This window comes from Stenella coeruleoalba (genome assembly GCF_951394435.1).
Source record: "Stenella coeruleoalba genome assembly, chromosome: 19".
Taxonomy (NCBI): domain Eukaryota; kingdom Metazoa; phylum Chordata; class Mammalia; order Artiodactyla; family Delphinidae; genus Stenella; species Stenella coeruleoalba.
The window spans coordinates 33,760,620-33,777,605 of record NC_137165.1 but is presented as its reverse complement, the minus strand read 5'-3'; the positions used below and the strand labels follow the sequence as shown (position 1 = coordinate 33,777,605).

General features: G+C 38.9%; 1 protein-coding gene across 11 annotated transcripts in view; it reads left to right on the top strand.

Annotated features, from left to right (window-relative positions):
• Nucleotides 1-16,986, top strand: part of BCAS3 (BCAS3 microtubule associated cell migration factor) — a 574,874-nt gene that overhangs the window by 5,993 nt on the left and 551,895 nt on the right. For all 11 annotated transcript variants that reach the window (XM_079905183.1, XM_079905184.1, XM_079905176.1 and 8 more), the window contains exons 3-5: nt 871-925; nt 6,626-6,701; nt 14,756-14,862. In XM_079905183.1, coding sequence (XP_079761309.1) covers nt 871-925; nt 6,626-6,701; nt 14,756-14,862 — 238 coding nt within the window. The remainder of the gene's footprint in view (nt 1-870; nt 926-6,625; nt 6,702-14,755; nt 14,863-16,986) is intronic.

Sequence of the window (16,986 nt, the reverse complement as noted above, 5' to 3'; positions counted from 1 at the left end):
ATAAACAACATGAACTTACTGTATAGCACAGGGAACTATATTTAATATCTGGTAATAACCTATAATGGAAAAGAATCGAAAAAATGTATAACTGAATTACTTTGCTGTACACCTGAAAATAACACAATAATGGAAATCAACTGTACTTCAATTTAAAAAAATAGAGCATGACTTTTTATTTATTTTTATTTTACTTTTAAAAATTTAAATTTATTTTTGGCTGCGTTGGGTCTTCATTGCTGTGCGCGGGCTTTTCTCTAGTTGCAGCGAGTGGAGAATACTCTTCGTTGCGGTGCACGTGCTTCTCATTGCAGTGGCTTCTCTGGTTTTGGAGCACGGGCTCTAGGCGTGCAGGCTTCAGTAGTTGTGGCTCGTGGGCTGTAGAGCGCAGACTCAGTAGTTTTGGCGCACAGGCTTAGTTGCTCCGCGGCATGTGGGATCTTCCCAGACCAGGGCTCAAACCCGTGTCCCCTGCATTGGCAGGCGGATTCTTAACCACTGTGCCACCAGGGAAGTCCCTAAAAAAAAAATGGAGCATGACTTTTAAGAAGAGATAATGTTTGGGAATTCCTTGGCAGTCCAGTCCCTGGCTGGGGAACTAAGATCCCACGAGCCCCATGGTGCGGCCAAAAAAAAAAAAAAAAAAACAGAAAAGAAAAGATAAAGTTAAAAAATTTTAAAATCTCATTTGCATTTAATAACATATATAAAGAAATTAAGAAAGCAGGTTAGCAGAATTATCAGACGATGAGAGTTGTTTCTTCTTTTTTTTAGTATTATGAATAACTTTATTAAGGCTTGTAGAAAGAGCTTTTCCATGTTTCATATTAAGCTGTCACGATAAATTTTATCCATTTCACCCTTTTTCAGGGAGCAGTCCTACATGGAAAGTGTCGTGACTTTTCTGCAGGATGTTGTGCCCCAGGTAAGTGTCTGTGTGGTTTCAGAAATAGTAGCCTTTACTGTTGGCCAGGGAAGCTCTGAAATATTCTGTTCCCTAAACTTGACACCAGTATCGCCAACTTTAGACTTTTGATGTTTTAGCATCCCAAGCGTTGGTAGGGTAGAACCATACTTGCTGTTATTATTAGATGTGCCTTAGTTTTGTGCTGACGGTGGCATAATTATTATTCCTTAGCCCTTGCTTTACTAAGAGTAATCAAGGTGCGATATTAGCTGAGAGATGGGGCTTGGAACTGTCTATTTGGGTTCTCTTTCCAAAATCTTTCTCTTGTCCTAGTTAAATGTTGCCTGTTGGAAGTGAAATAAGCAATATATGCTTTGCATCTGGTTAACTAGATACTATATTAACTAAATACTACACTGAGGTCAAATCTATATCACTTTCCCATTGAGCAGTAGTTTTATGCCAATTATAGCTTGCCTTGTTACTCTAACTTATAAGAGAGTAAGCCCTTTACTGTTCCCTCTATGTAAATGTGAGAATAAAGAATGAGAGGAACCCTCCTGGGATCACCTCTAGTGCACCGTCTCTCAGACTTAAATTAACATAGGTGTCGCTTGGCACACTTGTTAAAAATAATAATTTCCAGGCCCATCTCCCAGTGAGTTTGACTCAGGGGAATTAAGGTGGCATCCAATAACTTGTGTCTCTAGGAAGAATCTCAGGTGATTCTTGTGAAACAGTATCTTTGGGAAACACTGTTTAGTGGAACTACTGAAGGAAAAGGTTTCTGTGTTTTCTCCTGTGATGATGTCAGTGTTCAGACTGCTGTGGTATCTGTAATTGCACTGTTCAAAAAGAACATTCAGGGCTTCCCTGGTGGCGCAGCGGTTGAGAGTCCGCCTGCCGGTGCAGGGGACACGGGTTCGTGTCCCGGTCTGGGAAGATCCCACATGCCGCCGAGCGGCTAGGCCCGTGAGCCATGGCCGCTGATCCTGCGCATCCGGAGCTTGTGCTCCGCAACGGGAGAGGCCACAACAGTGAGAAGCCCGCGTACCGCAAAAAAAAAAAAAAAAGAAAAAAAAGAACATTCATAGATACAGTGTCCCAGCTTTATGAGAAGGTCCTACCTAGAAAAGTCTAAAATCCAGATTTCAGTTGTATTAATAAATTGTATTCATCAAATAAGGGAAAGTATCAAGGCATGTTTGGTATTCCTTTATTATGTTCGGTCAACTTTAATGAAAATAGGCCACGATGACAAGGTCTGTGGGGCATGTAAGGAAAAATAAATGCTTTCTTTTCTTGAGGAACTTGGTTAAGAAGGGAAGTCAAATGGCTTGAAGCAGTCAGAGGTAATAGCAACATATCACTAAGTGTTGCACATGATAGTACAGACTGAATATGTAATTGCTAAGGGAATGCATAGCAAAGAAAGCGTGAAAGAGTCAAGTTCCGAAGGACATTGGAAGTAGCGTTAGTTGAAATGAATGGCAAGGTTGGGAATCTGATGGTAAAGGAAACTGCCCAACTGGATATGGTAGGCATATCCATATGTGGCTGTGGGGAATCTTGTACTCTGTACAGTACAGACTTAGAGAACAATCAGGGGCCGAAATCCAACTTGGTCTTCTACAAACTGCACCTTTCTCTTAAGCCCTGAGCCCTGACGTGAGGCTAGTTCCAAGGAAGGGGCATTTAAAAATATTGGTAATTTGCCTGCTATAGAGTGCCCCTTTATCAGATTTTTACAAAGGCACCTTTTGTGCTAGTGGAAACCCTGCGTAGCAAGCAGTTTTTGTTGGCTGGAGGAGAGAGGCTGCGGTCAGAGGCTTTGAGGGAATAGTTGGAGAGTTTGCTAGAGAAACAAGAATACTGGGTTGAGCAATAGATTGAAAATAGGGGGCTGCTAAAACTGATAGGGTAAAAATGCCAGAAGGTAGAAGGTTAACTTAGTTTTTATGAGGATTATACATTAGAAAGGGGATAATCTATGCAGTTGACTGTGAAGACTGGGATCAGAGTTAAGTCACTTCAGAAGTAAAGTTGTAGTCCCGGATCTAAGAATTAGAATATTCATTTAAGAAATTTATGTTAGGTAAGTCATTCTAGTGACTGTGGAAAGAAAGCAAAAATTCAGGCACTACTGGTCAGGTGCTGTCTTAAGTTGGGGAATACTCAGTGCCTGTCCTTAAGGCTTCATGGTCTAGTGTAGCCATCAGGCAGACTCTGTAAAGGGCCAGAGAAGCTTTGCAATTCATACAATGTTATTTTTTGCTTTTTAATTTTTTTTTTTTTTTCGGTATGCAGGCCTCTCACTGTTGTGGCCTCTACCGTTGCGGAGCACAGGCTCCGGATGCGCAGGCTGAGCGGCCATGGCTCACGGGCCTAGCCGCTTCGCAGCATGTGGGATCTTCCCGGACCGGGTCACGAACCCGTGTCCCCTGCAGTGGCAGGCGGATTCTCAACCACTGCGCCACCAAGGAAGCCTTGCTTTTTAATTTGTATTTTTGGCTGCGTGGGGTCTTTGTTGCTGTGCGCGGGCTTTATTTGCAGCAAGCAGGGGCTACTCTTTGTTGCAGTGCGCGGGCTTCTTATTGCAGTGGCTTCTCTTGTTGTGGAGCATGGGCTCTAGGCACGCAGGCTTCAGTAAGTTGTGGCACGCGGGCTCAGTAGTTGTGGCTCGTGGGCTCCGGAGTTTAGGCTCAGTAGTTGTGGCTCACGGGCTTAGTTGTTCCGTGGCATGTGGAATCTTCCTGGACCAGGGCTTGAACCTGTGTCCCCTGCATTGGCAGGCAGATTCTTAACCACGGCGCCACCAGGGAAGTCCCTCATACAATGTTTGTTATAACTACGCAGCACTGCTTTTTATGTAAAAGAAAGGGTGTGGCTGTGTTAAAATAAAACTTTATTTATGAACACAGGTCGTGGCCAGATTTGGTGACCCATGGTCTCCTTTTTTCCACATTTAATCTGTAATCCCCCATTGGCAATTTGTGGTGATACATTTGGAAAATGATATATTTTTGCTGATGTTATGTTCCAACTCCTGCCCTGTTCTGGGAATTATCAAATTCATGGAGCTTAGAAATTATTCTCTGGGTCTCCAGATATGCCTAAAAGGGAGAAAATGTGTTGTTAGACTGGTATCAGCTTCTTCAGCTGTCATAAATAGAGTGAGTTCCTACTGTGTCATTGATGCAGATGTCATTGACAGCTGGTAGAAGCCCTAACTGTGCCGTTTGATATAATAGTTGTACTTCTGAAAATTTATTTTAAAAAAATTCAGCAAATAAAAAAATTAAAGCTCAGAACTTTTCATTTCAGTGAGAAATTTTGACATGTTTCAGTGTGAAAAATTGTAGCCTGCCCAAATGTCAGTAGCAGTCAAGCAAATTGTGATATGTTGCCCCTATAGAATAATTTGCTGTGATTAAAAATTATACTTTTGACAAATAGCACACAATGGAAGTTACTTTCTCTCCAGTGAAAAAATAAAACACAACATATCTATAGTGATTGTTGCTGTGTTTTTTAAAATTGAACAATAACTTTGTGCTTATGAACGTGTATATGCGTTAGAAACCGGATAAGAAATAAAAGGAGAAATAAATCCTGTACTCAGTAATGGGGTGAAAGTTTTCAACCATAAATAAGAGAGCTAGAGCAGTTGGATTTTGGTTGGAGAAGGAGGGCTAAAAATCAGTGCTGGGGGGAGAAATAACAAACTTTTGTGTGGCAGCGCACTGCCCTCCAGTAAGATAGCAAATAAACCTGGATGGGCACTGGGTGAGTCTGTGCTTCACTGACAGTAAAATACCTAAACATGAGCAAAGGATATCATAGAAAGCTGAGAGGCAAAATGACATGCTGTCATATGCCTTCTTGATGCCAGTCTGCAGGAAGGCGCACAAGAAGCAACCCTCTTCAGTCAACTTCACAGAACTTTTAAAAAAATGCTTAGTAAAGAGCACTGTGTCTGCTAAGGAGAGAGGAAAACTTGAAGACATAGCAAAAGTATGCAGGCCTCATTATGAAAGTTTTGTTTCCCCCTGAAGGGGAAAGAAAAAAGTTTAAGAATCTCAATTCACTGAAAGGCCTCTTTTAACCTTGTTTCGTGCTGCATATCGGCCAGAAATCAAAGGAGAGCACCGTGCAAATGTTGCAGAGGAATTGGGAGAATGTCGAGTAATGCAGGTGATTAGCAGCCTTGTAATAAATCTGCTAAATGGAAGAAGATATTGTATATGTTATAGCTTTACCAGATTAAGGGAGAGCCTGACATAGGAAAAAAGAGGTGGTCCTAAATGAATGTGGTATCCTGGACTGGGTCCTGTAGCAGAGAAAGGACATGAGTGGAAAAACTGCTGAAATCCAAATAAAGTCTGGGGCTTTAATTAGTGGTAATGCACTGGCGTTAGTCTCATAGCTTTGGCAAATGTACCATGGTAGGGTAAGATTTGGTTAGGTTAGATTGTTAACAGTAGGGGAAACTGGCTGAGGAGTATATGAGAATTCTGTACTGTTTAGTAATCTAAAATTATTCCCAAAGAAGAAGTTTATATTAAAAAGGAGAATTTTCAAGAATGAAGAGAGCAAGACCAAGGGAGAAGAGGAAGAAGTTGAGGATGAGATGGTTGAAGATAAAGTAGATGAATTAGTTGGTTCTAGTGCAGGTTTTCCTTTTCTCCAAAGGAATTAACTGCCCTATACACAACTTGTTTTCTTAAACAATTGAAATCATAAGGATGTGTAAGATAACTTTTTTTTTCTTTTTGCATAGTAAACCTACTATTAGAGTAACCCTGTCTTTTAGTAATATTTTCAATGGCCGTTAACCTTGTGCGGTAGAGGAAAAGGGCTGTAAAACTGCATGGAAATTTAAAGCAAGTTGTGTATAACACAGATTATATATGGAATAGTGGTTTTTGAATGCTTTTGATCCAGCTTATATTAAATAATTGTTCTGTGAACTGAAGACCACTTTATAACTGAAAACGTTGCAGCTGTTTGTTGACGTTCTACGTGCTTGCAAGTGTATACAGTCTAGAAGATCTAGACAATTTTAAATAAAAACACTTGATTTGAGGAGAGATGACTCCCTTTGAATATTGATGGGTACCGTTGATACTTTTCCTGTGACTTCACAGCAGTTCATGCTTATCTTTGTGACCCTTGCAGGCTTGCAAGAAAGCTAATAGTTTGGGTCCAGAGGCCAGATAAGAGACTGAAAAGTAATACGTTTTTTTCTACCCCCAACCCTGGCCATGCCCTCCACCTGGAACTGGTGGTTAGCAGAAAGTAATGCTCTTGACAATTCTAGGTAGAGTGTAATTGCCTGATCATAAACACCTGGGAACTAAATTGATACCTGTGGTAGTTTGGTGTATTTCTTCAGTTTTATTTGTTGACCAGTATAGGAGATTAGTTTTTTGAGTACCTTTGAATTAGAGTGATGCTTCCTAGTAGACTATGATTATTGTATTTTAGGTTTCTGTAATTCTTAGGCTAAAAACCCTTTTCTGACCAAGCTTATCAGACTCCTGGGTAAGTTTCTTTAAAAATAAAAATATTACAAAATGTGCTAGTTCTCAAGATGTAGGATTGGTGAGGTTGGAGGGGGATAGTGTTGGCCTTATTTAAGTTACTTTTTGTTTTGAACATCGGTTAATGTTTGAACTGTAAAACATTTTCATTCAAGTGTTTCTGTTTACTATGCAGGCTTACAGTGGAACACCTCTAACAGAAGAAAAGGAGAAAATAGTCTGGGTCAGATTTGAAAATGCAGATTTAAATGGTATGGTTTTAACTTTTGGGGGGCATATGAATTAAATGTTTGTTTGAGGTTTACCTGATTCCAAAAAAAGAACGCTTACTTTTCGTCAGATTACTTTTTCTTTAAGTGACTTTTTAAGTTTTCAAAATAAATTTATTTTTAATTTAAAAAGTAACATATTCAACTACAGAAACTTGATTAGAACTAATATTGTATTGTACAAGTCTTACAGTCACTGTAACATGTAGTGCCTAGCCTTAAACTTCAAGTCCAAGTGAGATAACAATTTCTTAGAAAAGAAGTTTTTGTAATTCCAGTTTGGTTACTTGTATAGGATTTATAACTGCAAAATAATCATTAGTGTTGAACTTTTTAGACTTTAAAATTATTTTTCTGAGCAGAATGTGTGCCAGTTCAAGGCCTGTTTGTTCTCAGATACCTTCCATTTCATTGCTCCTTCCTGCTCCCTCTTGCAAGGGGGCTGCTTCTTGTCTGTTTCCCAGGCTGCCATGTCTGTTTTCCTCTGGCAGGGTTTGGGAGGCACTGGCGGGTAATTGAAAGGGAGGATGGGAGAAAGGGAAGAGTATTATTCCCTCTCCCTCTCTGTCAGCAGCTGCATTTCCTCTGTGGTTTTCACTTCACCTCGGCAGCTCCACTGGGGTTCCAGTTTCTGCCAGGTGACTCTAGCGCCCTGCCCTCCTCCCGGTCTCCCTAGTGTAGGGGTGGTAGTGGCTTCCTGCCATTGCTAATCCAGTAGGTTGCCTCACAGTTCCTTTTTTGGCTTCTTAGCAATTCTGTAATCTGTGTAACGAGTTGTCTGTATTAAATTCCCAATTATGAATACACTGAGTTGTTTTCACTTGGACCTTGATGGATACCATACTCTTGAGTCTTAGTCTCCTCTGAGACTTTTAAAATACCATATTTTCCTTTAAAAGCTACGGTCCAGGATGCGGGAGGCTGTGTCACTTCTGCAAATAGTTTCTTTTGAATTTTGGATTCTCTGTCAGCTGGTTTGTTTAAATGACAACTTGTGCCCTCTGTGGAGAATAACACATTCATTTGTATAGGTGATTATTTATGATATATAAACTTTTCCTACACTATTGCTCTTTGAAAGCTTATTCTATTTAAAATTTCCTTTCTGTTTATGACTGTCGAATTTCCTTGTTTACTAGTATATTCTTCTTTTCTTTCTTCCTTTTCCTTCTTTATTAATAACTATTTAAGTGTCGGTCATCTTTTGTTTTCTATCACCGTTTCCTCATAATTCATACTCTTTTCCCTCCTGGAAGTATATTTGCTTTGTGGATGTTAGAATGTATTAGAGGACTTTCTTGATTTAATAACAAAGAAAATGTGGTCATGGTCTTGAAAATATTAGCCAGATAATAGCAAAAACTTGTACAGCGTATGCAAAATGCTAAAAATAATTTAAAAATCACAAAATTGGGGAATTTCCTGGCAGTCCAGTGGTTAGGACTTCACACTCTCACTGCTGAGGGCCTGGGTTCAATTCCTGGTTAGGGAACTAAAATCCCATAAGCCATGCAGCGTGGCCAAAAAAAAAAAAAACAACCACAAAGTTATCTTTAAAAAAATGTCATCAAAATAATCTTTAGGCAAGGTTTTTTTTGTTTTGTTTTGTTTTTAAACAACAAATAAGAATTGCTGGTGTAATAATGCTCTATAAAGCATTTGCTTTATTGAAGTAAAATGCATCTGCATCTGGAAATGTAGATGGAAACTGCTTATTTGGTACTTTGTGTTCTGTTGAACTTATAATGGTTGTCCTTAATTTAGTATCCCATATCCCCGTTGACTTATTAAACTTTTAAGTTTATACATCTTCCTGTTAAATACTTTAGCACATTCACTTGTCCTTTGGTCTCTCCTTTCTATATCATATTGATAGTGTATGAAATTTTGTCCTGGTTTTTCAAGGATATACTTTTTATTATCTCTAGCCCTAGGGGGTATGTGTGCATGTGTGCACATGTATGTGTATGGTTGTGTTTGTTTTAAGGCAATAGTAAATATTACCAAGATATTTGATCCTCCTTAACTGCCCCAATCTCTCATAACATTTCCTTTTTTTTTTGGTCATGCGATGTGGCATGTGGGATCTTGGTTCCCCGACCAGGGATCGAACCTGTGCCCCCTGCGTTGGGAGCATCGAGTCTTAACCATTGGACCTCCAGGGAAGTCCCTCTTAGAACATTTCTTGAATTTGTCTCTTATTTGTGTTCTTTCTTCAGGAATGTTTTATTTAGGTGTTTGTGTGGCAGACCTTTGGAGATATTTATAATTGAAAGAAAATTTGGCTGTGGGAAAGAAAAAGTAGGGTTCATTGGCTGCAAGTCCAACATCTCCTTGAATAAAGCTAACAAGGACTAACTTTTCCATTGCATTAGAGATTCTTGATCAGCCAGTCTGCCCTTCCCTGGTTGTGCCTGCTGCAGCTGGGATGCAATTCCTTGTTCATTGCCTTTGTCTTTCATGATATCCTAAGGGAGACAGTGGAGGGGATTCTTCTGATTGCAGCCATATTAGCTTAGCAGGCTGCTTCTTTGTAGAGCAGTTATGGGTACCCAGAGATTGTATTAGGTATTTAGGCTTCTCTTTGCTAGACTGGGAGTTTTTCTGGCAAAACAATTTAGAAGTCTTCTACCTGTCTGTAGATTTAAGTTATTTTATCATATTAATGAAACTCTGTTGCTATTAATTTAAAACTTGCAGTGTTCGAATTGAACTCTGCTCTGGTGATGGCTTTCTGTTTATTCCAGCAGGCCTGAGAGCTCTGCTTTTCTGCTTGAAATTATAAAGTGGTGCCAGTTGGCCCCTTACCTCCAGGCTGCAGCCCATTTGATTATGGGCTTGTTGTGCTTGGGGGTGGAGTAGGTAACAACTTTTACAGGGGATACTTCTAAGGAGCCTGGCTTATTGAGATTCTCCAGTCCTGGATCCTTCTAGGTATCTGCATTCCTAATCAATGTACTAACTTTGGTTTGGTGTTAGGTAGAGACTACTACTTTTGGAGTTTATTAGAAAGTGAGATTAAGGCCCTTTGTATCATGGTCATTGTTCTGTTTTTGCTTTCAGGCAGCCTGATTTATACCTAAGATTGTTTTTCTTAAGGCACTGTACTGAAAAAGGTATAAGAAGTAGCCAAAGCAGGTTATTTATTTATTTATTTTTAATTAATTAATTAAGTTTTGGCTGCGTTGGGTCTTCGTTGCTGCGCACAGTCTTTCTCTAGTTCCCACGAACGGGGGCTATTCTTTGTTGCGGTGCGCTGGCTTCTCATTGCGCTGGCTTCTCTTGTTGCGGAGCGCGGGCTCTAGGCACACAGGCTTCAGCAGTTGTGGCATGCGGGCTCAGTAGTTGTGGCTCGCGGGCTGTAGAGCTCAGGCTCAGTAGTTGTGATGCACGGGCTTAGTTGCTCCACGGCATGTGGGATCTTCCCAGACAAGGGCTTGAACCCATGTCCCCTGCATTGGCAGGCGGATTCTTAACCACTGCGCCACCAGGGAAGTCCCTTTTTTTGTTTTTCTGTTTGTTTGTTTGGGGATTTTAGTTCCCCGACCAGGGATCGAACCCCAGGCCCTTGGCAGTGAGAGCACAGAGTCCTAACCACTGGGCCACCAGGGAATTCCCCGTTATTTGTATTTTAAAAAGAGCACTCTGACTGAAATATGGAGTTTGGTAGGCAGTGGTGGAGGCAGGAAGCCACTCAGGCTTTTGCAGTAGATGTTGTAGACAGGGGTGGTGGTGATGTAAGAGAGCTGTTTAGGAGCTTGGTCATAGATTTATTGCTAGAGGGAAGGAAGAAGGCGGTTCCTGATCTTGCTATCTGCATAGATAAACATGCTATTCACCAAAATAGGGAGCTCTGGAAGATCAGGTTTGGGGAGGAAATCCTGATCTTTGAGTGGAATTTGATCTTCTACTGAGACATGCAAAAACCCACACTGAGGAAGTCACTAGCAGATACTGACTGAAGCAATGGTTGGAATGAGATCACTTGGGGAGCGTATACTGTGAGAAGAAAACAGAGTTTAGGAATTTGCTTTGAGTAACTCCAATATTTAAAGAGTAGTTAGAAAAGGATGAGCCAGCAGAGAAAATGGTGAGCATCGGTTATAGCTGCTGAATAATCTTAACAAGATGTGCTTGAAAAACATATATTGGATTCAACAACTTGGAGGTTATTGGTGACCGTAGCAAAAGTCACTTGGGAGGAGTGTTAGGGGCAGAAACACATTCTGAAATGGATTCGGGGTGAATGAGAGATGAAAAACAGATGACAGTTATAAATAGATGAGGAATTTAGCTTCTAGAAGGAGAGGAAATGAAGTCAAGTAAAGGGGGAGGGATATTACTGCTTTATGATTTTTTAAAAAACTTATTATGCAAATATATCATGGTAAATAACACAAAAATATGGATCAATGAATGAATTTTTACAAATCCAACACCTGTGTAGACATCACCTAGGGTAAGAAATGGAATGTTGCTACCTAATTCCCTAGTGATTTTGAATTTCATGTAAATAGAATTGTTCGGTATATAGGCTTTTGTGTCTAGCATATTACGCTTTTTGCATGTTATGTCTGTGAGGTTCATCCATGTTACAGTATATGGTAGTGGGTCATTTTTTTCTGTGCTGAATAGTCTTCCATTGTATCCGTGTACCACTGTGCTTGTCCATTCTCCTCTTGATGGACATTTGGATAGATTCCAGCTTTTGGGTCTTTATAGTAATGCTGCTGTGAGTATTCTTATCTCTTGATGTATATGTGCTGAGGCTTCTAATGAGTATATACCTAGAGTGGAACTACTTGGTCAAGGGCATGGTATCTTCAACTTGAGTATATATTGTCAAACTGTTTTCCAAGGTGATTGTACTGATTTACAGTTACTAGCAATAAATAAGCAGCCTCTTCACTCCATATCCTGCCACCACTTGGTTTTGTCATTGTGGTTTTAATTAGCACTTCCTTGATTACAGATGAGGTTGAGCCACTTTTCATGTTCACTAATGATTTGACTATCCTATTTTTGAAGTGTTTTTCCATGTCTCCTGCCTATTTTTCTACTGACTTATCTTTTTCATACTGATGTTTGTTATATGTATTAGATGAATCCTTGTGTGGTTATAGTTGTCTCTTCTCCCATGCTGTGGCTTGGCTTTTCACTCTTCTGGTAAGGGTGGCTCATGAGTAACAGAAGTTCTTCATTTTAATGTAATAAATTTAATGTAGAATTTGCCTATCTTTTATGCTAAGAGTTTTTTTGTGTTCAGTTGTAAAGTTGTTCCCTGTACCGTGATCATGAAAATACGTTTCTACGGTGTTCCTCTAGTATTTTATTAACTTTACCTTTGTCATTTACATCTAAAATTCCCTGGTATTGATTTATTTGAAATTTTAAAAATTGTTTTTCAATAAGAAGTTCTGAAGTATTTGGAAGACATTTAAAGGAAAGCAAACAGGAAGCTGAAATCACAAAACTAGTATTTTTTTTAACAGTACTTATAATTATCAGCACAAGTAAGGTTTTAAAGATCAAACTCTCTCAGTAGAGTACAAGTACCAAGTACCACCCCACTACACACAAAGAGTAGACTACAGAACCTAACAGAGCGCCACCAAATTGCCTCCTTGCTATTCTTAAATATAGGAAACATAATCCGGACTTTCCTGGTGGCTCAGTGATTGAGAATCTGCCTGCCAATGCAGGGGACACGGGTTCGATCCCTGGTCTGGGAAGATCCCACATGCCGTGGGGCAACTAAGCCCGTGTGCCACAACTACTGAGCCTGTGCTCTAGAGTCTGCAAGCCACAATTACTGAGCCCGTGTGCCTAGAGCCCATGCTCTGCAACAAGAGAAGCCACTGCAATGAGAAGCCTGCGCACCTCAATGAAGAATAGGCCCACTCACCGCAACTAGAGAAAGCCCACGTGCAGCAAGGAAGACCCAACGCAGCCAAAAATAAATTAAAAAAACAAAAACCGCACAATTCTTTTATAGTGAACTATATGCCCAGTGTGTTCAGATATAGCAGGATTTAATTCTTATATGTAAAGGAATATAATTTTTCTTCTATTGCTAAATTTGCATATATTAGAAATTCTAGATGGTTATATGTCATATTTATATTTAGTTAACTTTGGTAAAATATTTTATTTTCATTTATCATTTACAGGTGGTTTTATTCCTGATATTAGTATTTCCTAGATATCAAGTGAGAGTTTGATTTTTATTTATTTTTTTTTACTGCAGCATGATTTTGTAACAACAGTAATAACATCAACATAGGGCTTCCTATGCCTGATACTATTCTAAATGCTTTTTGTATTATCCCATTTAACTCTTACAACAATCCTTTGAGATATGAGTATGATTACCTTCATTTTACAGGTGAGGAAACTGAGGAACATTAACAGTACTAAATTTCACAGACTCTTGTGTCTACCTACTTATACAAGACCTCTAGCTGCTTGCAAAACCCTCTCCGCATCTTGCTCTTCCCTGTCCTCTGCCTGTTATTTCTCAGAGTGTCCAGATGCAACTTGTGAACCCACACAGTTTATGTTGTGTGCTTCCGCTGGGCACTTCTCCTTCTGTGCTTTTACCTGGCACTAGTTTCCTACTGGGTACTGCTGTCACTGTGTTAGGTTCTGTAGTCTACTTTTTGTGTGTAGTGGGGTGGTACTTGGTACTTGTACTCTACTGAGAGAGTTTGAGTTTTAAAACCTTACTTGTGCTGATAATTATAGGTACTGTTAAAAAAAAATACTAGTTTTGTGATTTCAGCTTCCTGTTTGCTTTCCTTTAAATGTCTTCCAAATACTTCAGAACTTATTGAAAAACAATTTAAACAGTTGTTACCGCCAGTAACATTAAAGAAGTGTACTTGTTTTTGTTGATTGGCATTGTCTTTTTTTTTTAATAGATCTTTATTGGAGTATAATTGCTTCACGATACTGTGTTAGTTTCTGTTGTACACCAAAGTGAATCAGCCGTATGCATACATCTGTCCCCATATCCCCTCCCTCTTGAACCTCCCTCCCACCCTCTCTATCCCACCCCTCTAGGTCATCGCAAAGCACCGAGCTGATCTCCCTGTGCTATGCTGCTGTTTCCCACTAGCTAACTATTTTACATTTGGTAGTGTATATATGTCAGTGCTAGTCCTACTTTGCCTCAGATTAACCCTCCCACCCCATGTCCTCAAGTCCATTCTCTATGTCTGCATCTTTATTCTGCCCTGCAACTAGGTTCATCAGTACCATTTTTTTTTTAAGATTCCATATATATGTGTTAGCATACGGTATTTGTTTTTCTGTCTCTGACTTACTTCACTCTGTATGACAGACTCTGGGTCCATCCAGCTCACTACAAATAACTCAGTTTTGTTTCTTTTTATGGCTGAGTAATATTCCATTGTATATATGTGCCACATCTTCTGTATCCATTCATCTGTCGATGGACATTTAGGTTGGTTCCACGTCCCGGCTATTGTAAATAGTGCTGCAGTGAACATTGTGGTACATGTCTCTTTTTGAATTATGGTTTTCTCAGGGTATATGCCCAATAGTGGGATTGCTGGGTCATATGGTAGTTCAATTTTTAGTTTTTTAAGGAACCTCCATACTGTTTTCCATAGTGGTTGTATCAGTTTACATTCCCACCAGCAGTGCAGGAGAGTTCCCTTTTCACCACACCCTTTCCAGCATTTATTGTTTCTAGATTTTTTGATAATAGCCATTCTGACCGGCACTAGGTGATACCTCATTTAGTTTTGATTTGCATTTCTCTAATAATTAGTGATGTTGAGCATCTTTTCATGTGCCTCTTGGCCATCTCTATGTCTTCCTTGGTGAAATGTCTATTTAGGTCTTCTGCTCATTTTTTAATTGGATTTTTTGTTTTTTTGATATTGAGATCCATGAGCTGTTTGTATATTTTGGAGATTAATCCTTTGTCTGTTGTTGCATTTGCTAATATTTTCTCCCATTCTGAGGGTTGTCTTTTTAATTTGCTCCTTTGTTACTTAATTCTAATGTAGATACATCAAGAAATCTGGAATTTCATGAAATACATAGCACAGGGAATGAGCCACCTTTGCTGATTATGATTGGCTACAGTGATGGAATGCAGGTCTGGAGCATCCCTGTAAGTATGAAGATGGTTGAATCCCTGAAATATAATACTTTTCAGCATGCTAGCTGGTGTGAAACCTGGCGATATTTTCTCTAAGGTCTCATCCATTTATTTTGCAAGCAATTGCTAAGAGACCGCTGTGTGTGGAACCCCATACTAGGCCCAAGGGCTAAGGGGAAAATGGGAAATTAAAGATGTTGTAAATGATTTGTAAAGTGGGCCAGCAATTGTGGGAATCACTTTACATGGAATATCTAATTTCTTATCATAGTAACTCTACCTAGTTGGTGTTATTATTATCTTTTCCTGCATTTTTACAGAAGAGTAAAGAGGCTTACAGAAGGCTTTTAAAAAAAATAGTGATCATTTTTTGAATCAGTTAAAACATTCACATGGTTCAAAATTCGGGAGGTATAAGTGGGTAACAAAACTCCCTACCACTACTCTCCCCAATTTCCCTTATCTTGAGCAGTTTCTAGTTTTCTAGGATTTCTAGTTATGTTTCTTTTCCTTATAGCTATATTTTATGCTAATAAGAACATATATACATATAATTCTCCCAGCCTGCCCTTCCTTAACAGAAGGGAACATATTATACAACTCAGTCTGTACATTGCTGTTTTTTACTTATAAATCAGTATTCAGAGAGCTTCTCTATGGAATTTATAACTGCTTATAATTCTGTTTTTTGGATTTTCCTTAATTTACATAACTTGTTTCCTTTTATTGGAAAAACTTAAAATTCCCCCCCACCTCCACCCCCTTTCTGCTATTAGAAACAGTGATGTAATACATGAATTTGAACAAAGGTTATTTTGTGTCTGTGTATCTATATAGGATAAGTCATAATTTTAATAAATGTTTTAAATTGCCAAATTCTATTCCCAGTTTCCCTCTTCAATCCTACGTGTTCCTCTTTGGAATGACCAAAAATAAAATGTACTAAAAGAGGAAGAGGCTTGGTAGGATCACAGCTCAGTGAAGTGTAGTAGGGACTGCATACTTTGGCGTGTACTTAGTTATATTCTGCTCTTTGGCATGGCCTAGATATCATGTCTCTCCTCCAGATTTTGGGGTGTGGGGGGGAGTTGGCGGGTGGACCCTTTATTGTGTGTTTTTTTTTTTGCAGTTAGAGGCCTGGAGCCAATAGAATTTTAATTTGTGCCTTTAATAGATGCATTTACCACATTGTTTGAAGCCTCTTGTTAGTGGGTGGTTCAGCTAGAATTTTTTTCCCTTTTTGATTTTTTTGCACATTATGGTTACTTCTTAAAGGATTTATAAGCAAACATATATTACCTCAAATTTAATGAAATTCAGGATGTTCCTGAATGCAGAATTTGGCTAAAAGATTATTAAGTAATGAATACATTGAACTGCATAATTCTTTAATATTCTAAGTAAAATTATTGTTTATTCTTTGATAAATCACTTATAATGAACTTTGGTCTTCCATCTAATCTTATAATAATTATATATCATATTATTAGTATTTAGGATTTTAGGTTTTATATTTCTTTCTTTTAAAGATTGGCATTATTTTGCAGAGATAGAAGAATCCTGTTGGTATGTCATGGAATGCGTGTCCTCGTGTTTTTGCCTTTGGGGGTGTGTAGTTGACGTTTTTTCAAGGCCCTGCAATGTTGTTTGTAATTTAAGTATCACGCCAAAGGCATAGACAAAGGACTTAAAAGCGTTGACAGTCTTTGCTTGCTTGCTTTTTCCTACCAAGAGAAATATTTCTAGGTTGTGTTCAAGAGGAGAGGATTTTGTGAATTTAACTTTTTCTTATTAATAGAGACTACATTTTGATTCTTTACACTGTTGACAGACTTGAAGGCAAAGAGGAAGCTAGAGCTTTAACAAGCTTGGGCCTTGTGGGATTAGGGATGTTGACTGGATTGAGCACATTTCTTTGGTGGTACTCAGGCTACCCACTTGCTTTGGTTATAATTAGAGGTATCACTTTTAATAGTTAATTTTTGTCTGGTTCTGAGTAACTTAAAGGTCTTATGAGGAAATTACTTCTTTACAGTAATTCTTATGCCCAGATTGTATTTTGAGAGATTTAAATAATCTTTTCTTCATGGAATTTTCATTGACTAACAGTTGTTTTTATTTATTTGTTTATTTATT